The sequence below is a fragment of the Scleropages formosus genome, chromosome 21 (assembly GCF_900964775.1).
Source record: "Scleropages formosus chromosome 21, fSclFor1.1, whole genome shotgun sequence".
In the NCBI taxonomy this organism is placed as follows: domain Eukaryota; kingdom Metazoa; phylum Chordata; class Actinopteri; order Osteoglossiformes; family Osteoglossidae; genus Scleropages; species Scleropages formosus.
This window is the reverse complement of record NC_041826.1, coordinates 16,884,708-16,905,844: the sequence shown is the minus strand read 5'-3', so window position 1 is coordinate 16,905,844 and position 21,137 is coordinate 16,884,708. Positions and strand designations below refer to the sequence as shown.

Here is a 21,137-nt window from a genome sequence, read left to right as displayed (position 1 = left end):
TTTCCTTTACCTCTATTTTTCCCATTCGAATCACTTGCACTAAATGATCATACGCTGCACACACTGCAATATTTGTGTGCCGTTGTTTCTTTCATTCAGATATCGATGGGAAATTTCTTCACTGAGCTCCAAGAACAGAATAACAATTTTTATTTACTTACACTCCTGATCGCATTGGCGTTTATACCCCTTATTATCATGGGTGAGTATGATGAATTCTGCAGTAGGAAGTCTGTAATTAATTTTGCCCGTTTCTGACATACTGATACTGCAGTGTCTTAAATAAGAGTCAGTTCGTCTTTTCTGTCTGAATAACGTGAAATAATTTCCCGTAGCAGCCAAACTAACCAAGTTTTGTGTGTCTAGTGTTTGTTTATCGTGTTAAGCAGAGGAAGCTGTCGAAGCAGATGAATGAACGTCTGGAAATGCTGGAGTGCGAGATCCGAAACGAAATCAGACAAGGTTGGTCCTTGTTGGCTGCGTACAAGCGTGACGCCTGAAGCGTATGAAGATGAAGTCAGTCGTACCCCTGTAGTTTTCGCTCGCTTGCCGACAGCTTTCGTAAAACCAAAATTGCCATTGATGCATAAATCGCCTGCTCTTTCACTGCTGAGCTGAACTTCAGTTGTAATCATGGAGTTCAAGGATGAATGGTTTGACTAGAGAAAAAATCCATGTTTATATTCTCCTTATTCCCCCCCCCCCCAGGTTTTGTTGACATGCAGACGGAAACGTCAGCGCTGATTGAAAACGTCGGCACAATCCCCTTTTTGGACTACAAGCATTTTGCCTCCAGGATATTCTTTCCTGATGTAAGGAAAATAGTTGGGTTTCTACTGAGCCGAAGAAACGCGCGCAGCACAGATGTAAAGCGTACGTGAGAATTCACGTGTTTCTATTCACAGGCTGGACCTGGGACTAAGTGCTACATCAGAGATATTGACCAGGTGTGCTTCATTTCTTACCTGACCCCTGGACCATCACCGTGACCCATTCATTATGAGTCATGCGCACTGGAATGACTATTAGCAGACCCTGACAAATCCTGACTAAATGATATGTTTTGCTGTGTTCTGTGGATCAGTATCTGATTTTTTCTGTGCGTTTTGGAGTGACGTGGAGGAATACGTTTTGTCTCCCAGGATCAAGACAAAAAGCAGCTAGATGGGAGCTGCATGGCTCTGGCACACCTCCTCCGAAACAAAGTCTTCATCACCTCTTTCGTCCACACCTTGGAGGAGCAGAAGAATTTCACTATAAAGGACAAGTGAGTGACAAACTAAAGTGTCTTTGTTGTTAAACTGCTGCGGGATCATGGTTATGCTGCCACAGCTCCACTAGTTGCTGATTAGCACCAAAATTGTCATGCCACAGATCGCTGTCTTGCATCTTGTGGAGTAAATGAATCGTGCCGTGCAGTGCAGTGCTGTGAGGAGCAACCTGGGTGGAGCAAATCTTCTATAGCAGGAGTGGATTGCTGAACTGGTTGGAGTAACTCAGATGTACCAAATGTACTGTGATATCTGGGGTAATGAATGTAGTCTAGTGTTGTGGGTGGAGTAACTTAGGTGCTCCACGGATTGTATGCAGGTATGCAGTGTTGTGGAAGGAGGGAAGGAGTACATAAAACCCTCTGAAAGGTTTTGTCATTTTAAACAAATTAATCTTCTCCATTCACAGGAAATGAGCAAAATGATGGAAATAATAGGACATAATAAGGAATAGGGGCTACCTTTGCTTAGAACAGCTGCGGTCCTTCTTAAAACGCTGTCGTACTGGTCCTGAACCGTGCGCCGTGTGATACTGCACGATTCTTCAACAAGAAAGGCCTCCAGTTGTTTTGGGGGATGAAGGAGGTGTACTTGGTTTTTACATCACTGTAAGTGTCCTCCAGAGTAACGTGCCAGGTGACTGGCTCACGTCCTGTCCAGGTGCACCGTGGCCTCCCTGCTGACGATTGCTCTGCACGCGGACCTGCCCTACCTGACGGAGCTGATGGAGGACCTGCTCAGGGCCTTGATGGAGCAGTCCAGTAACGCCCAGCCCAAACTCATGCTGCGCCGCACAGAGTCCATCGTGGAGAAGCTACTCACCAACTGGATGTCCGTGTGCCTCTACGGCTTCCTGCGGGTCAGCTAGGGTTCATGTCGCTTACTTACCCTCCGGCGTCCGTGCAGGATATCGCAGGAGTGAACCAAGTATAACAAAGAGAGAACAGAGGGCCTGTAGCCATTGTGTGATTAAACATAAGGAATGGCATTAAATAGTGTCCAATGGGATCAATGAACTGTGTGATAATTTAGGGCGCTGATGATGAGATGCTATATTGCCTGCATTCTGTGGGAGGTGTCTGGGGTGGCACAGCGAGTAGCGCTGCTCTCCGAGTGCCTGGGTGGTGTGAGGGAATGTGGGTTTGATCCCTGCTCAGCCTGTGTGGAGTCTGCGTGGGTTTCCTCTGGCTGCTCTGGTTTCCTCACACAGTCCAAAGACATGCTGTTGAGGTTTACCCATAGTGTGAGTGACAGAGAGTGTGCGTGCGTGCATGCGTGTGTGTGTGTTCCACTGATGTATAGATGAATGACCCATTATAAGTAACGTATCTAGCAGTGTAAGTCACCGCGGTGAATAAGGTGTGTGGGCTGATAACACTACGTAGAGTTCATTGGAAGGTGCTTTGGAGAAAAGTGTCTGCTAAGTGAATAGATGTAAATGTCTGGTGGAAGCAGGTGTGAAAGCTAACAGATTGCTTTTGATTTATAGTAACATTACACATGTGCAAGTGTGCCTGGGTTTTTCTTTCCCCAGGAGACCGTGGGGCAGCCCCTGTACTTGCTGGTATGTGCACTGAGCCAGCAGATCAACAGGGGCCCTGTGGACCGCGTGACCGGGAAGGCTCTGTACACGCTGAACGAAGACTGGCTGCTGTGGCAGGCCCAGGAGTTCAACGCCGTGGTAGGCATTCCACCTTTCCTTTGTGCAGCCTGCATGTATTTCTGTCTGCCCCTGAACGTCAGGTTCAAGAGGTTTTCATTGTCATTCCTATGCTATATAGCTCATATACAGCGGAGCGAAATGTCGTTTCTCCGTTGACCGTGGCGCAACACGGAGCGGAACGCAGGACTGCGTAAGTGCAAATGCGCGGCAGTGTCGGGACGAGTGCGGGACCATGAATACGCAGCACGTGGGCTGTAAACCGCAGACTGTTTGCAGTGTATGGAGTCATGCTGAATTATCCGGACTGGCACACATTCATGCGTGTAACTTCAGGCTTGAGTTTATTGGTACCGTAGGGTCCTCTACTCCATCAGACTGGCAGGTCTTGCAAAAAGACACACTTGCAGGCTTTTGATCGTATCGCTTTCTGACACCATTTATAGATCTGCAGTCACGATGGCTACCAGTAGGCTGCGGCTGCAAGCGGGAAAGGTTTTTGTGCAAAAAGGAGAGCGCGCGCGTCTGTGCGTGTGGGCGAGAGAGAGAGAGAGAGAGAGAGAGAGAGCGCAACCACATCTTCTGCTGTTTCGGGGCTGCAGGAACATAGTGGCGAGATTGAGCTCATCTCCTAGTCTTGTTAAAACAGAAACCGGCTCGCGCAAAGAAACGAACGCAAATGGATCTGCTCCAGAGCTCGCAGAGTTCATTTATGCAATATTACAGTGTATGAAATATGGGCTGAGCCATGTGGGTCGACTTCCGTTGAGAAGCGCGTGTGACATTTTGAGAACAGGTTTCATAATGCTTCTCATCTCGTTTGGGATCGAAATTCGATTCTAATCTTCTGCAACAAGCTCAGTTCCGGGTCGGCTGCTAAGTTTAACCTGTCGAATTAAGGAGAAAGGGCGTGCGGGGGGTTTGACCGGGTCCTGCTCTCTGGTGGGTCTGGGGTTCGAGTCCCGCTTGGGGCGCCTTGCGACAGACGGGCATCCCGTCCCGGCTGTGTCCCTTGTGCCCTGTGTTGCCAGGTTAGGCTCTGCCTCCCTGTGACCCCACTTGGGACAAGTGGTGTCAGCCAGTGTGTGTGAATTAAGAAGAGGCTGCTGTTCTGACTCACTCAAACAGGCATCCTTATTTTTTGTGTAAACGCTCTGTGGTCAGCAGATGCATGCCACATCCTGTCTGAAACCAGCTAGTTTCACTTTTTTACAGCTTGCATGCCCTACTGTCTCTAAGGCCTGTCAGCCCATTGAGTCATGCGGCGACGGACTTCAATGGCAGTTAGTTTCGAAAATCACTTGCAGTGCAGCGCACTGGAACTTTATAATGACAAAATGCATTGTTGGTCGCAGATTTCGTAGGATAAAAAAATGTCAAAATACAACGGATGTTTTCTCTACGGTTTTGCGGAAATAACCCATGTTGAAACTCACGTTTGTTACTCTTCTGTCAGACCCTGAAGGTGTCCTTTTCCGTCGCCTCGGGCGAGGAGAGCGAGTCCCTGGACGTGGTCATACTGGACTGCGACACCGTGGACCAGGTTAAGGAGAAGATCCTTGAGGCTTTTAAGAGCAAGTTTGGCTTCCCCTACAGCAAGCCGCTTGGGGAGATAGACGTTGGTAAGCCTGGTGCTGACTTTGGGAAGGGGACAGTGACTAGAACCTTGCACCGCTAGCAGAACGTTAGTACGTGCCCAGTTACTTGCAGCACTTCATGAAGTTTCCCATCTTCTCCAGTGCTGCTCAAACGTACATGAACCCCTCTTGGCCCTTAGTTTCACAATGACATGGGTATTTCATGAGAAGCAGACTTTCTCATTTGACATAATAGGGGTGTGATGACCAGTTTCATATGTTGCGTTAGAGGAAATCGTGTGTTGTAGAAAAACAGAAGTGGTGCAGGTGTAGATGTAAGTGAACCCCAACTTAAACCAAGTAGGTAGTAGAATCAGGAGCATAAATCCTAATCATTTAACCGTTTTAGGAATTCATTATATTTTATACAAGAATAATGACCATCCCTGTAGGGCTCACATACTTTCAAGCAGCACTGTGCAGTATATGGCACTGGACCCCAATTGCCCAAGTCCAGGCTTTAAGAAAACCTTCAGCTCATTAGCCATAATCACTCTGTGGGGGATTGTCAACCTGTTTAGCACACCATGTCATATATTGCTGTGTCATCTACTGAGTCCTGTCAGAAATGCACAATATAGGAGTGACAGTGGGGGTGTGGTGGCGCAACGGGTTTGGCCGGGTCCTGCTCTCTGGTGGGTCTGGGGTTCGAATCCCGCTTCGGGGGGCCTTGCGATGGACTGGCGTCCCGTCCCGGGTGCGTCCCCTCCCCCTCCAGCCTTGCGCCCTGTGTTGCCACGACCCCACTCGGGACTAGTGGCTTCAGACTGCGTGTGAGGAGTGACGGTCTCGCATAAGCAATTTCTACAGCTCCTAAACCACATTAGATTTGACGGTGTTTTGGTGATAGAAATCTTTTGTGGATTATATTTGAACAAATCCTCACGTTACACTTTGACAGGAAATGCGGTGAAGCATCCAGCCCAAGAGCACTGAACCACCGTATCCGAATGAGACTTGTTTTGTTGGTCTTGTTTTAGAGTATGTGAAAGAAGGCGGCTCTCAAACGCTGTATGAAGTGGACAGAAGCTCCGAGGTTCTCGGGGAGGTGACGTTACTGAACACAGTAAAGCACTTCCAGGTGACAAGCGGCCCTGTCCATCCGTCCACCCGCAAAAAGAGAACCAGCCCTGTCGTCTCATAATGGCCTCTGGCTCATGGCTCCCGTTTCCTAGTTTTGTCCTCTAATTCTTTGACAAGTGTTGTGAGCCAGCTCTCAGATTCTTAACGCATATCTGAGGAAAACGAGAGGACCACGGGAACCGTTTGCGGTGTGTTTGCAGGACCACTCCGAGGAGTGCGACATCACCAGATAAATTATTGTGTGGTAACCATGCAACGAGAAAACGGCATGAAACGCGTGAAATGTATACAGTAATTAAAAGATCACGTGAATCAAGAATAAGTTTATACCAACAGGAGTTGTGATTCACAGTACAGTAAACTTGAATTTCTTTAAATGTACTCTTTTAAATGCACGCACATAATCGTTGTAGCCACGCGATGCAAGAGTTGGGAAGTGAATACAAAACAGATCCGCTACAAGCTGGGTGTCCTTTGCCAGGTCCCTGATGGAGCTTCTATCAAAGTGATCAGCAAAAAGGCCCACTCCACCCTTTCTCCTCAAGTCAGCCTGAAAGGTGAGTTCTGATTCCTCCCCCATCATGCACCACGCTCACCTGAACATGCTTATTGAGCTCAAATAGCTCCAGAAATGACCCCCATCTCTCGATTCTCAAGGAGCGAACAGTCCCGTTGAATCAGATCTCGCACATGTGCATGCGTGTCATTCTTCCTCTATGTATTACAGATGATCAGAACTTCTCCACTAAGTACTTCCACTTGGTAAGCGGCGTCCTGGTATGTACGCACTTTTAGTCCAGCAGTGAGGATCACGTTTGTTTTACCGGCGTATCGCGTTCCCAGATTGATCCGGACATTGACAACAACAAAGAGCAGAACCCCGAGAGAAAGAAGTTAAAGCTCAAAGAGATCTACTTAACAAAACTGCTCTCCACAAAGGTACAGGAACAATGGCAAGAACCAATCCACATTTTGGTCTCATCTTCTAGACTACGTTCTACGTACTGAATAAGTAACGGCAAAACGCAAATATAATTTGCTTCTTTGCCTTTTAGTGTTTTGTACTTCGTTATTTATGTAGATGTGATAAAATTATTATTCTGCATACAAATTATCCCAGCTACTTTTTTTTGATGTGTTATATATGAAACAGGTTTGAAGACATCAGCAGAAAAATTCACCTTTATTCATTTAGCTGACGCTTTTCTCCAAAGCGACTTACAATGTTTCAGTTACAATTATTCACCCATTTATACAGCTGGGTAATTTTACTTGAGCAATTTAGGGTAAAGTACCTTGCTCAAGGGTACTAGAGTCGGAAGGTGAGACTCAAACCTGCGACTTACAAGCAATACGGAAAAATATAGGAGATGAGTATGGAAAAAAATGCTCTTAGTGGCTTTCAGTGGTAAGACAAGCAGAAGTGGATGTAAGAGGCCACTCACATGTTTCTCTCTCAGGTAGCAGTCCACTCCTTTGTTGAAAACCTGTTCAGAACCATTTGGGGCACCACGAACGGCAGGGTCTCACCTGCCATCAAGCACTTCTTTGACTTCTTGGACTCTCAAGCAGAAAGCAAGAAGATCACAGACCCAGATGTGCTACATATCTGGAAGACCAACAGGTAGTGTGACGTGAACCCCCTAAACACCACCGCTGCTGGTGACGCATCACACACAGGGTGGGGTTCGTTCCCATTGGCAAGACGATGCAACGCATCCATTTCCCGTTATCTGAGCAATATCATCTTCCATGGTCATTCACCACACTAGTATGCGCCTTTGTTCTAGATGAAGCTGACGGACATTCAAACCGTGCATCTAAGCTCTTGCTTGAAGATCCAAAGTATACTGACCTTGCAACTCTCATTATGAAGCTATTGTTATTAAACCGAATTCGCATTGCAGTCGTGTTGACTCTTGCGTTAACTACACATCTCCCATCCTCCCTCTGGCTGTGTCGTGGTTCTCTTCCCAGCCTGCCCCTGCGTTTCTGGGTGAACATCCTAAAAAACCCTCAGTTTGTGTTCGACATGGAGAAAACCCCTCACCTCGATGGCTGCCTGTCTGTCATCGCCCAGGCTTTTATGGATTCCTTCTCTCTGGTCGAGCAGCAGCTGGGAAAGGTGAGTTGCACACTGTTTATTTACAATGGGATGCAACTGAGCTGTCACATAAAGTAACTGTCAAAATGATGGCATGTAACAAATTGTGGTGCACGTGACACTGCTGAGAAAACTCAGCAAACAGGAAGGAACCATCTGGACAGGAGTTTCCTCCATGACATCAGAAGTTCTTCCAGGTTCTTGTCCCAAGCACTCTCATTCACACACACACATTGGCTGAAGCCGCTTGTCCTGAACAGGGTCACGGTGAGCCAGGGCCTAGCTCAGTAGCTGGGGGGTGCAGGGCTAGAGGGGACACACCCAGGATGGGACACCAGTCCGTCGCAAGGCACTCCAAGCAGGCCTCGAATCCCAGACCCCCCAGCAAGCAGGACCCGGTCAAACACGCTGTGCCACCGCACCCTTCTCAGATGTTAACTTGTCATTTCTAAATTTTCAGTTTTGCTTCCCCTATTACAAGAGCTGTAGACCGATGCTTGGTCACAACCAGTCTGCACATCCTCTAAAACGGCCTGTGTCTTTCAGCACGCACCCACAAACAAGCTCCTGTACGCCAAAGACATCCCTCAGTACAAGAAGGAGGTGAAGGCCTATTACCAGCTAGTGAGGGAACTTCAAGGGCTTACAAACCTCGAGTTCAATGACTTCCTGCACCAGGAGGCAAAGGTACAGCTTACTCTCACATAGCACACGTCTTCCTGGGTTCGGAGAATGTCACTGCTGCCAGTCAATGGCAGGAAGGTCAGCCTTAGGAAGAACATCATGATGAACCTTCAAAAAACGCATCAACTTGTTTGATCTCTATATGCTCTGCTCTGGAATTTGTTATAATAGCCAACCTTTTATTGGCATTATGTCTCTGATTCTTTGTTCAATGTCAATGTGTGAGAAGAGTGATCTAGAAAAATTAATTGAACTGAATTGAATAGAATATTATTTGCCAGTAAAACTAAGATGAATCGACATCCAAGAAGCAGGGAGACATCTTTCTGGGGTTTCTCACTAACTGCTTTGCATCCCGCAAAATCGTACGTTTCAGAAACATGGAAATGAATTCAATGAATCGGCTGCACTCCGTGAAATCTACAAATACCTGGAGCGTTACTTCAACCAGGTGAGCTCTTAGTTGGTACAGCCTCACAGCTGAGTGATCACACACAGCTAAGCAAAGCTGCCATGAAACACTGGTCATATATTTTTTTGGGGGAAAAAAAATCTACATCAGTAGGTTCAGAACCAGGACGAGTGAGAGCGAACAGGTCATTCTGCATTGCCACAGCTGTTACCAAGAGAAACAAAAATAAATGAAAAAAAAAGCTTTAAGTTAAGGCATCTGGTGGACAGCATTGCAAGAGAGATTATGTGCAAACTATGCAAAAATAACAGAATGCAAACAATGGAAATGTCCAAATTACTCAACTCTAAGGGATAGTGCACTTCACAGATGAAAGATTGGTAACTGTTGCGATTTCACCAGTGTGTTACAACACTGCATGTTCAGCCTCAGCTACTGGCAGTATGATAGGGTAAAAATGTGCAGTAAATTTCAAAATCTCTGCTGGAGCTGCACACATGTACTCTCTGATCTGATCTTAGTGAAGCTGCATTTTTCAGAATCACGTATCTGCAAAGAAGCTGAAGCACAGAGTGACAGAGCAGAAATAGAGTGTAGGAAAAAAGTCGCAACGAAAGTACGTATTTTGTTAGTGTAAAAATTGTGCTCTCTGATTTTAGTCTTTTTAGATGCAGATAGCAGCAGGCCTGGTAGAATATGAAAAATCCAAACAGTGCAGTTTCTTTAAATTCTGGTTTTAAAACACTTGTGTTTAGACTGATGTATTCAGAAATTGCACACCACTCAGAGCAATTCTAGTTAACCAGGGCTCCCCATTTGTCCTCCTGCAGCTCCAGGAGAAGCTGGAACAGAACTCAGCCTCTGGTGAGCTGCAGCAGCAAGTGCAAAATGTAAGGCAGCAGTTCGAAAACCTGAAGAGCTGTTCTTGGGAATAAACTCTGGGCCTGTGGTGCACGTCCCTGCCCAGTCACACAAGGCGAGGACCTTTCTTTTCAACAGCTACCAAGGAGAAAGTGCTGCATGGTAATGGATAGTTGTACAGTTTTTTTTTTTTTTTTTTCTTGTGTGTTTGGTTTTGTCCTGAAAAAAAAAATCTCAAAGTGAATTTCCCTCTGGGATTAATAGTTTCAAACATTCATTCACTTCTCACAGCTTGAAATACAGCCAACACTCAGGAACAGTGCCATTGTGAACATTTTTTTTTTTTTTTTTTTTTAATATACTTCACCTGCAGGTACTGACTGCTTTGTTAAAATGTATTTATTTTAAATAGTGTTGCTAGTTAGACTTCCCCTAAATAAAACCATGAAGCTGACTTGGCGCTGAAACGGCTTGCCAAGCAGCAGTTCCTGTTTCTACATCAGTATTGAATCTCTGGTCTGAGAGGAACACAAGCTAAATTTAATTCAGACACTACATTTCAAGAAGTACTTGATGTTGCAGTGCTGAGTGAAAAATTAATGAAGGTTCCAATTAACCTTAGTTCTAAGGGTTCAGTGCTTTATCAATGGTGCATCTACTTTTTTGAGAAGTGTAATACGTGTGACCCAGATACACTGGAACCAGAAGGCACCAGAGTGTGGGGGGTAAATATTAACAAAGGAGCAGTCACACAGAAACTACAGCCTGCAAGACTGAAATGGCACAAAGTCACGAACACTCTGTAAAACATTTCATTTACTGGGTACTGTGTACAAAACATCTTATGTACAGAATATAAATAAAATTGTGTTCCTATGAATTTTTGTTGCTTGCATTCCTAATGGTTATATATACATATATTCGAAGTCAGACTAAAAGAATGTCAGCAAAAATGAGCTGTTGACATTAAGCAAAACCATATTGCTGTCTGAACGACTCTTCAGCATTAAAAATTTCATGTTCACGTTAAATAGTCGTATAAAACTGGAAAAACAGCCCTGAAACCACCTATACCACAGGAGAAAGCCAGCTAAGCCAATGTTATACCTGAACTTCACTTCGGCACAGAACAAAGAATCATACAGACAGACAATTCGCAAAACTGAGCTGCTATCTAAATGGCGGAGGACCAGTGGCATCCCCGTAAGAGAGCCATCCCTCTGTCAGGACTGGAGAGGGTGTTCCCACAGGTTGGCCCCGCTCTCCTGGCACTCCCTGTCACGCTCCAGTGGTGTGCCCAACTCTTCCAGCTGCTGCTGCTGAGAGGATTCCAGCTCCTCCAGTCGCCGTCGCAGCATTGCCAGCTCCCGCTGGTGCTGCTCATCCTGAGGAAGATAAAAAGCACCCACACATAAGTCATTACCACCATCCACTGTTCCTCACAGACTAAAACAATCTCCGTACATACTGTTGTACACCCACGAGCATGGAAGCAGGGACAGTTCTGAGATTATGGTTGGGAACTACAGCCTATATCGCCACAGTGCAGTGCTACAGCACTACACTCTGCACAAGGTGCTTTCTCACGCTCCAAAGAGCACCAATGTGAGGTAACCAGCGGGATGTTGTGAACCTGACTCACGGAGAATCCTGGGAAGCTCAGTTCAGCCCCGGCTAGAGGAGTGGCGGCAGGAAACCCAGGTACCAGACTGGACCCAAGCAGTAAGCGGCGAAACTCGCTGTGCCTGCGCTGCAGCTCCTTCAGGCGCCGGTGTAGGTTAGCATGTTCCTCTGAGTATGTCTTCCTGTGAAGACAGGGACATATTACCACCAAGAGCACAGCAGTGACAGGAACTATAATACAGGAATTTGAGAATTCACAAGCAAAAAAGTAAAAGAATTAACGCATAAGAAGCCACATTAATCAAAACCCAAACCCTTTGTGCAAAACCAGTTAAAAGACAGTTATAAGCTACATTTAAAAGGTTCTAAAATTACTTCATGAAACTACTGAAATTACTCAGCTCTACGAATCCAAACCCACACTCTCATACAAAGTGTTTAAAGAAGTGCAACATGAAACCATCACGTGCAGCAGCATCAAAACTCAAAACACAACCACACACAAGGACACCAGCTGAAAACAGTGGAGCCTGTCAGATGGATATGTTGTGTTTGATAACAACTGTTAGTCATAAGACAGGTTTTCTGTTGCTGAGTAAACAATTAAGTAGAACAGAGGTCTGTGCACAAAACATACAAAAATAAACTGACAATGCAAGTCAAATAGAAACACATTCTACTTTTGAGCAGCGAGTGCTTATAACCGGGTGTGATAGGCCTGTACTTTTTTGCTGTGCTTGTCTCAATCTCCAGCTGTGCTATCTTGGCTTCCAGCAGCTGTATTTTGTCCTGAAGTTTCTTCTCCTTCTGCTCACTCATGGTCTTTCGCTGAAAAACATTGATAAATAGGCATTCTAACATGATGGGTATTAATAATTACAGAAGATCCAGAGTCTGGGATATTCTCTGGAATATGGAGAGAGAACCTGACCAATTTCTTGAGCCATGATAACTAGGAGCAGATCCTAACAGGTACCCTAGAGTTCTGTACCCTGGAGAGCCTTTGCCCACTTCTGTGGCTAGCATGCTGGGTGAATTCAGAAAACTGCAAAGCTCAAAACCCAGAAGAGAATAAAAACATGAAGATGAAATAGGTCAGGCCCAGACACACTGTCACCACTTTGTCTCAGAAAAGTGCTTGCATTTACACTTAAATTCATTGAGCACATGCTTTACTCAAAAAAAAAAAAAAAAAAAAAAAGAAAAGCAATGATCTACCCATTTATACAGGCGGGAAATTTTTACTGAAACAATTCACGGAAAGTACCTTGCTCTTGGGTAGTATAGCAGCCGGTGGGGTTCAAACCTGGGCCCTTGAGCTCAAAAGGCAGTAGCTCTAACCATTAGGCTTTTTAAACTGCAATACTAAAGTGCTGTACGAAGTGAGTAAAAAGTACACAGGAAAAACATTTCCGAGTTTATTTTTAAATTGAATTTTACGCAATAGAATGGTGAAGAAATGCATCTATTGCAGACAAAGCCACTGGCTTCTTCATGCACTTAGCTGGCAGCAAAATTAACTCAATAGAACTACAACAGAAACGTGAGACCGCCTTCAGTCAATTCACCTACACTGTTTACTGCTCATGTCTGGTATTCTGATTGTCTGTGATCAACAACAAGACAAGGAACATTGGACGTGTTTACAGGATGAATCAGTGAACAATCGGCATTAAACAGTTTGTGAAGAGAACGCTTCTGTAATTTACAACAGATTATAGAAATTTGTCTTCCCTTTGACAAATCATTCTGTTGATCAGCATCAAAAAGTCTAATTAAATCACTGTGACAGGATACAGCCTCTAGTAAAGAACAGGTACCCTGTTGTCTGTGCTGAGAAAAGAGGAGGTATACCTTCTTTTGCGCCAGTGCAGCCCTCTGCAGCCGTTCTCGGGCTTGATGGTTCTTGTCCTGCAGCTCAGCTTCCCTCTCTTGCAACTTGTGTTTCTCCTGAAGCCACTCGATGCGCCGATCCTCAAGTGTCCTGCAGGGGCCATCAAAGGTAATCAATCAGTGTGAAAATCTGTGTGTGATAATGGACAACTAACCACCTTAAGGGGAGTTTTACAGTTTACAGCAAAGACGTGTCTCAGGTGAACTGCTGAATCTAAACTATCATTAGCTTGTGTGTGTGAGATTGTGTTGTGATGGACTGTTGCAACTGGCCTCGCAACCTAAGCTTCCATGTTTGGCTCTGGATGGTTATCGATAACGAACAGATGAATAATTCAGACTGGCTACTGATGGGATATTTCCTGGAAACAAAGGTCAGGTTGGCCAGCACTGATAAACAAACTACTTGTCACCTGCAAGTGTCTTCTACTGACTAAAAACAAAGTAACAGATTCTAATATCCCATCCATGTGCTAAGTCTTCAGTTCTCTTTAAAAGAGATTAAATTTCCATTCCCAATATGAAACTCCCTTTCTCACCCTGATCTTCCCCTTCCTCACCTCTTACGCTCTTTTTGGCAAAGTTTCAAAAACACTTCAGAACGTGTATGTTAACGCACAAACAGTCCACACCCATCCCTCTATAACCTCGTGGCAGCAGGAAACACTAACATGCAAATGAATGAATGTATCAATCAATACAATAACAGTAATGGTTACCACATTTAAGATAAGTTTTTCAAGGAATTAGCTACATGACAAATGTTTGTAGGTGGATGCTATGCTTTTGTTAGAAACAGGCATGTCAATGGGAGGAGGCTACAAAGCTTTAAACAGGTGACTTTTAAGCCCCCCCCATAAAGTAGTTATGAAAGGAAGTTTGGATGGCGCAGTGTAGGGTGTGTACTTTTCCGCTTCCTGCTGAGCCCTCTCTGCCTGGTTGCGTGCAGCCTTCAGCTCTTCCCGTAGCCGCTCCAGCGCCTCCCGCAGACGCTGGTTGGCATCCAGCAGCTCGCTTTCTGAATGCGACAGCGCCCCCAGCTGTGCGTTCAGGTCCTGGTTGAGCTATGAAAGACAGGCAATGATCCTGAACCAAGACCAAGAGCAGACAGCAAAACTGCGTGGACAAGCTGAGCCATACAGGTGACCTGTGCCCACCTGTCGGAGATCTGCATTCTCCACCTTCGCTTTCTCCAGATCCTCTAGCTGAAGGGCCTGCTGCTGCACTTTGGTCCTGAGAAAAGTAAAACAGGTAATGCTGCAAAGCAGAGTAATCACATCTGAGTAATGTCTTACATTCTGTCACCTGTACCTAAGGCACTGTCAGCATTTCCACACAGCATTCTAATTCTGAATAAAAAAAAAAAAAGAAAAAAAAAAAAAAACACTTTTTCAGAACTTCCCCAATGAAATGAGGAAACTAGCTGAAAAAGAATTTGTGAAGCATGTGTGGACTGAAAAAACAAGGAATTAATTCAAAACAAATCAGCATCTGTGATGCAGAAAGCCCATGTTAGATGATGACAGTGCTTGTACCTGAGGACCTGCACCTCCTTGCGGGCTGTCTCTTCACTGAGCTGGGCTGCCCGTAGTCGTTCTTCCCACTCCTCCTTCAGGGAGGCTTCTGTTGAACTTTGCAGTGCCCTCTGCTGTTCCAGGTCTGACAAGCGATTCTCCAGCTCCAGCCTTCATATGCAAAAAAGACACCAAAAAGAATGTGAAAATGGGGGGGGGGATTCATTAGAGTTTCATTATAACAGCATGGTGGTATAGCGAGTAGTCCTGCTTCCTCACTCTCCTAGGTTGTAGGTTAGGAAATGGGTTCAAATCCAGCTCAGCCTGTCTGGAGTTTGCTTGAACTCTTGCTCTGTGTATGGGTTCCTCTGGGTGCTCCGGTTTCCACCCACAGTCCAAAGACATGCATTTCAGGTGAACTGGGGACTCTAAATGGCCAGGAGTGCACGTGATTGCACAGATTGTCCTGTAATCTACCGACATCATGTCCATTGTGTACCCTGCCTCAAACCGTATGCTTCTTAGATATGCATCAAACTACCTGAACCCTGGATTGGACAAGCAGCTACTCATAACAGATGGGTATGTTTCATTACAGTTGAGTCAGAAGCAACTTATTTTTCTGCAGTTACAAGGAATAGAAACATCTTTACTTCTCCTCCTGGACTGTTGCCGTCTTGTGAAGCTCCTCTGCTCGAGCTGCCTGCACTTTGCGGATCACCTCCCGCTCCTTCTCTGCCAAGTGCTCCTTGCTCCTTTCCAACGCCTCCTTCAGGATATCCATGTCTGCTTGAAGCCCTGGAACATGAGCCATGAGGACACACCATGTTTACACTGCTCTAATGTGGAACTTATAAGAAGCCTGTCAAGCTGTGGCTGTCTACCTTCCACCTGGCTGTGCAGGGCATCCCTCTCCCTCTCAAGCTCGCCTTTAGCCCTCATGCACTCCAGTCTCACATTGGCCATCTCCAGCTTGTGGGTGTGCTTCATTTCTGCAACCTGCAGTGGAAAAGGTAATCAGTATTGTTGCTGGGCTCCATCCAGTGAACGCTCCCTCATATCCCCAAATCAGTACTGTGATGAGCTTGTCCATGTGCTAGCTCTCTAAAAAATAACATATCACATGTGAGCACCTCAAGAAAGCCAAAGTATTTTCTGATTCTAAAAATTGGAAAAAATAATCATCCCCATTGCCAATTGCTAAAAAGCAGCCTAAATATATCACAATAATGTCTGCTTATGAGAAATCTCATCTTGATTAAGTATCTTCCCTTTAGTTGCTTTACATAGAAAGGATCTGGTTTAATGATGCTGGTTACTATGTGTCTGGAGAACCACCTAGTTCAACAACATGAAGACTTCATTACTAGGTCAAAGTGGGTGCCTGTAGCCTGGGACTCACCTGGCTGGTCAGTGCGCTGACCTCCCTCTCCGCCTTGTGCAACCGAGCGGTAATGAGGTTGTTCTGCTCCTGACTGAGCTGCAGCTCGTTTTCCAGCCGCTCCAGATGTAGGCGTAGGGACTGTTTCTCAGCCTGAACACCAGAAAACAGGCCAAAGGGTCCAATTATAACACAGTCGTGCACACATGCTAACTTCACCTAATACATGTACCATATGCAGAAACATTCCTCTCATATACAAACACACTCTGCAACTAACTGTGTTTTTAAAACCAACAAAAGCTCTTACTTGATCCTTCCCATAAGCTTACCTCAAGGGCCTTCACTGCAGCCTGGGACTCGGCTAACTGCCGGACCTGTATCCTCTGAACGTTCTCAGCCTGTGCCCCAGAGCTGTCCCTCTCTGCCCGGAGCTCAGCAACCTCAGCCTCCAAGCTCTTGAGTCGCAGGTGCAGCTGGGCCTTTTCACGCAGCAGCGTTTCAACTCTCTTACTATCCCGTGTGGGGTCAGAGGTCAGCAGCTGTGCTCTCAGTTCATCCTTGTCTTTTTCTAGCCGACATATCTGGGTGCACAACACACACGGAGATACATAAATGCATACAATTTGCACGGAGACAAAGAGTGCTGGATACGCTTTACTGTGACTAAACTGCTGTGGACACATAGGTCAAAGACGCATGTAATCCGGCACGATCAGGACATCTGAATGTTTGCACTGTGTGATGTCGAAATGCCACTCACAAGAAACCCAAAGCAGAACCCACCTCAGCATCAAAGCGCAACTGCTTCTCCTCCATCACACGGGCATGCTCCTCTCTCTGGTGGTCACACTCCGACTTCAGAAACATATAGTCGTACCGCAGCTTGTTCAACTCCGTCCTGTACTTCTCAGCTTCCTGAGAAACACACATTTATTTTGGTGACTCCCAAGAAAGAAAGACAAGTAAAATCATCTCACAATAAAACAAAATGGGTTAAGTTCATGGTAGAACAGTCACACAATTACATCAAAAATAAGATTTTTTTTTCTGACATCATAGAGTCCGCATACTGTATTTCAGCCAAAATTCTGACAAATTATCTGTGTGCTGTAGCACTGTGAGCTCCCAAGATTCCAGACCCACTTCCTCTATCTTGGTGAAGCGCTCCCTCATAGGGCCATCCAGCTCCTGCTGTATCTGAACTCGAAGAAGCTCTAGCTTCTGGGGACTAAGGACCTGCCAGAAACACGCAGCAAAACAGTCACATGATGACAGTAACAAGCCAACATTTTTGAAAATATATTTTCAGAAAGAAAAACAAATACAACTAGTTGAATTGAATTATGTAATTCAATACCGTCACCCACCTATCCATTTTCAGTAACCACTTACCGTGTTCAGGGTCAAAATGGTCCTCTGTCCATCCACTAGACTTGATCAATTGCAGATCTTTTTCAGAATTTACACAGCTGACAACTTACATTCAGAAAGAATTTCAGGACAGGTACCCAATTACAAGGTAGGTTTACCTAGTACAGTCCATACCTGTAGCTTGAGCTCCTCCGCTTCCCTGGTCTTGTCCAGCAGCTCCCCGCGCAGTTCAGCCACGAGAAGCTGCAGCTGCTCCTGGGAGCTCTGCTTGTCGCTCAGCAGGCGTTTCAGCTCGTTCTGCACCCGCACGTACTCATCCTGCAATCTGCAGGAGGCACACACCTCACACACTCATGGCTGAGTGGATCACAGGAGCAATGTACACACATGCTTTGCAGATCACACATTCATTTAGGTTCCTCTAATACCTAAAGAAACACCCACTGATATGCAGTCAGGGCAACACCAACAAAGCATTGATTAACACACATTAATGCACACGTCATTGGACCAAACTAAGTTTGTACAGGCAGTCCCCGAATTATGAACGTCCGACTTACGTACAACCCGAACCACCCCCTTACTGACCGGAAGTGGATTTTTGTCACCCTTAAGTAACAATCAAAATGAAAACTTCATGATTAAGCCTACTATATTAAAAATTTGAGTTACTGTACATACAATGGTTCGTAATTACAAACGGGCACTACTTTGCAACACGCATCAAAACACTGGGAATCTACAGTTGTTTGGCGGATCGTGGGCAGGGTGCGTGAGCCCGAAGTAGTACAGACTTCCTTCTTTTCCTGTTAACAGTGTCTCATGTGTTACTGTACTTGGCTTTAATTTTTTCGTTTTACCCTCCTAACCATGGCACCAAAGCATAAATGTGATGCTAACGATGGTGATGCAACCAAGAAAAGGGAAACGATCACGATTGAAACTAAAGAGGAAATAATAAAGCGAAAAGTGAAACACCAACGAACAATGGAAGAGTCAACATTAGTTTCTTTAATGTTTTGCACGCACGCACGCACACACACACACAGTCCCTCTCTATCTCACTCCAGATAAAACCACGCCCCCCCACCACATCATTCCCCAGTCCCATTCCACATCTCTTTGACAAGAACCGCCCACCTTGTCCCTCGACACGATTTCGGATCCTCGCCTGTTAGTTTGCTGATCAACTGACCAACCAACCATTCGCCCGTCCCCGACCCCAAGAACCTCTAGTCCTCTGATTCTGAACAAATGATCCTGCACTTGGGTCCAGCCTCCGTCGTGTCCTCTGTTCATCATGAAAGAGTAGTAACATTTATCATACTCTCTCCATTATAAATACTGCATTTATTATCATTACGTTGTATTATTATTATTATTATTATTGTATTGTTATATTAAAGATGATTTAATGTCTCCAAAGTGTTTATTTTTTTATGCATAGAAAGGTACATGATATACTAAGAGAAAGAGACGTTAGATACCCACCATACCTAATTGTTCCAACTTAATGACAGACTGAGGACACGGAACTCGTTTGTAATTCGAGGACAGCCTGTACATAGTTTTACTTTTAGGACATGTTTAGCTAATCCAAATTCTTAGTGTTTGCTCAACTTCCTGCCAGCAGCACCAGTTAGGACATAGACTTCAAGCATCATTGTCCAAATTCAGTAATTATGGTTAAGAATTCCAGCACTCACCGCAGCAATTCCAAGGTACATTCCATACTCAAGATTACTACAGCAGTGCGCTCCTAGTGAGACCAACAACCTTCTGGCACCCTAAGTCAGGATGTTAGCTGCTGCTCCAAAATCCACCCTGAAGCGAGGCACAGAGGACAGGAAGGGGCTGTACCTGGTGTGCTCAGCCTTCAGAGTCTGGTAGTTGGTCTTGTGGTGTTCGCACCTCATCCTCTCATCAATGAGCATCTTGTGGAGTTCCATGTCAGCCCCAACCAGGGCCGGCGTCCCCATGAGAGCACCTGCTTTGCTCACCCCGGAATCCAGGTTTGGGAAGAGCGTTTTGGTTTGTGACAGTGCAGAGGGGTTCATGATGCCCCAGATGCCCCTCTCTCTCTCTCCCCCCTAAAGAGGTTTAACACATCTAGTGAGGAGGACAAACCACAACAAGATGTCTCCTCAAAACAAAATGCTGCTCTTGGGACACAGCAAAGCTCCCACAATTTAAAAAAAAAAAAAAACTGTCACAAAAACCTTTCACGAATATTCATGGAGGCAAGACTCAGGTATGCACAGGATGTACGTTTTCAGGGGAAGTCATTCAGTCCCAATGGACTTTCACAACCTCGCTATTCATTACTTGTTGAGAATTGAAGGCAAAAACATTGCTGGAGTCTGAATAACTAAAACGTTGAATGTTTGTGAGCAACAACGCTATGAAAAACAGGAACAATCAGAAGGCTCAATCCCCTGAGACAATGAACGAGTTAAGTGGTCTGCAGAGATTTGAGCTCTATAAATACAGGTAGGGCCATCAATTAGGAACCCAACACAATGTCTGTGTGCAACAAGCGCTCATGTCATGGCAACCACCTTCAACTGAGTGAGTCTCTGCTCAAGCAGAACATCTGTAGCCCATACACTTCTAGTCAAAAATTTGAGCACACTTACTGGGGAACTTTTTTTTTACAACATTCAGCAAAAGGCTGTGATCAGGAAATGTCTCTCCAGCTTGTGTGAAATTCCCAGAGATTCAGGGCACTGTGGGCTGCTTTGCTTTTGCTCTTCTCCAGTTCTTCTCGCACAGCTGGCCTTGTCAGGCATACTCAAACTGCTGACCACCACCACCAGTACTGCAAAAATTGGTGCAAAAAAAAGAGGAGGCAAATGTTTCATCAAGTACTAATAATGTCTCAGGAACTCCTCAGAGTATTGTTGCTAATATTAACTCCAGTTCCTTGTCTGGGGAGGAAGGGACCAACGAACACACACAATTTAGCTGAGTCGGCCGTTAACGCAGGACGCTGAATGCGCGGTACGGCAGTAAACACGACCCGCTGAAAGCCAGCTCTCCGCTGTACGTTTCGCCTGTTCTCGTGTCAATCGAACAGCGCTTCTCCTCGCGCTTCCGCCTCGACGAATTGCGACTTTACATCCAGGTGACACAGTTTCGACATATTTTTAATTGGGCCAGGGTATTAAAAAAAAGACACAAGTTAGTAACTTGTATGAACACTGTAAGTGACAAGGAGACAGTCAACTAGGAAGATCTATATTTTAGCAGCTCCACGAAAACCCGTGCTAAGCCAAATCACCGGGGGAAGTTACGCTGATAACGTAACGAGCTGAAAGCCGTCTTCATTATGAAAAAGAGGAATGTTAAGAGAAAGGAAAACGGTGTGGACGGGATTGTTTTCTTCGCTCGCTTCTCTATATTTAAAAATGGCGCTTTTACTCCCGCCGTCGGATATTCGTCAAACTAGGTTGGTTGGTTTGGTAGGCGACAAATATTTTTAAAACCAAAACCGGCAGCACAAAGCACATACGGCTATTCTTGTTTGTCCTTTGCCGTGTACATAAGTTTATTAATATAGTTCTGTGCAGAAATTACAATACCTTACCTGTTACACAATCGCTTTCCTGTCAGTCGTTAACCAACAAACGTAACCGAACTA

The 21,137-nt window shown here is 45.3% G+C and overlaps 2 protein-coding genes across 4 annotated transcripts in view; one reads left to right on the top strand and one right to left on the bottom strand.

Moving 5' to 3' along the window:
- Positions 1-10,865, top strand: part of plxnc1 (plexin C1) — a 21,946-nt gene extending 11,081 nt beyond the window's left edge. For 2 of the 3 annotated variants that reach the window (XM_018730067.2, XM_018730069.2), the window contains exons 15-31: positions 100-202; positions 367-462; positions 709-812; positions 906-947; positions 1,143-1,267; positions 1,932-2,130; positions 2,806-2,952; positions 4,388-4,553; positions 5,549-5,649; positions 6,133-6,208; positions 6,379-6,413; positions 6,495-6,590; positions 7,112-7,275; positions 7,629-7,776; positions 8,302-8,442; positions 8,816-8,890; positions 9,682-10,865. In XM_018730067.2, the coding sequence (XP_018585583.2) occupies positions 100-202; positions 367-462; positions 709-812; positions 906-947; positions 1,143-1,267; positions 1,932-2,130; positions 2,806-2,952; positions 4,388-4,553; positions 5,549-5,649; positions 6,133-6,208; positions 6,379-6,413; positions 6,495-6,590; positions 7,112-7,275; positions 7,629-7,776; positions 8,302-8,442; positions 8,816-8,890; positions 9,682-9,786 (1,923 nt within the window). In that variant the 3' untranslated portion in view covers positions 9,787-10,865. Of the gene's footprint in view, positions 1-99; positions 203-366; positions 463-708; positions 813-905; positions 948-1,142; positions 1,268-1,931; positions 2,131-2,805; positions 2,953-4,387; positions 4,554-5,548; positions 5,650-6,132; positions 6,209-6,378; positions 6,414-6,494; positions 6,591-7,111; positions 7,276-7,628; positions 7,777-8,301; positions 8,443-8,815; positions 8,891-9,681 lie in introns of those variants that run through there. The other variant, XM_018730070.2, reaches the window with a different exon arrangement.
- cep83 (centrosomal protein 83) lies at positions 10,732-21,137 on the bottom strand. The gene is made up of 17 exons (XM_029247233.1): positions 21,084-21,137; positions 20,134-20,315; positions 19,358-19,587; positions 17,672-17,822; positions 17,270-17,362; positions 16,910-17,041; positions 16,456-16,707; positions 16,145-16,276; positions 15,627-15,741; positions 15,396-15,540; positions 14,764-14,913; positions 14,386-14,461; positions 14,135-14,292; positions 13,190-13,319; positions 12,060-12,163; positions 11,355-11,517; positions 10,732-11,097 (listed from the first exon to the last, which is right to left on the bottom strand). Exons 3-17 carry the CDS (start codon positions 19,552-19,554, stop codon positions 10,936-10,938), a joined length of 2,160 nt encoding a protein of 719 aa, XP_029103066.1. The 5' UTR covers positions 19,555-19,587; positions 20,134-20,315; positions 21,084-21,137; the 3' UTR covers positions 10,732-10,935.

Coding starts and splice junctions, on each gene's coding strand:
- cep83 (XM_029247233.1), bottom strand. CDS start 19,554: ATGAACCCCTCTGCACTGTCACAAACCAAAACGCTCTTCCCAAACCTG. Junction 15,541..15,626: donor CCTGCACAGCCAGGTGGAAG/GTAGACAGCCAC, acceptor CTCATGTTCCAG/GGCTTCAAGCAGACATGGAT. Junction 12,164..13,189: donor CTGCACTGGCGCAAAAGAAG/GTATACCTCCTC, acceptor AATGTTTTTCAG/CGAAAGACCATGAGTGAGCA.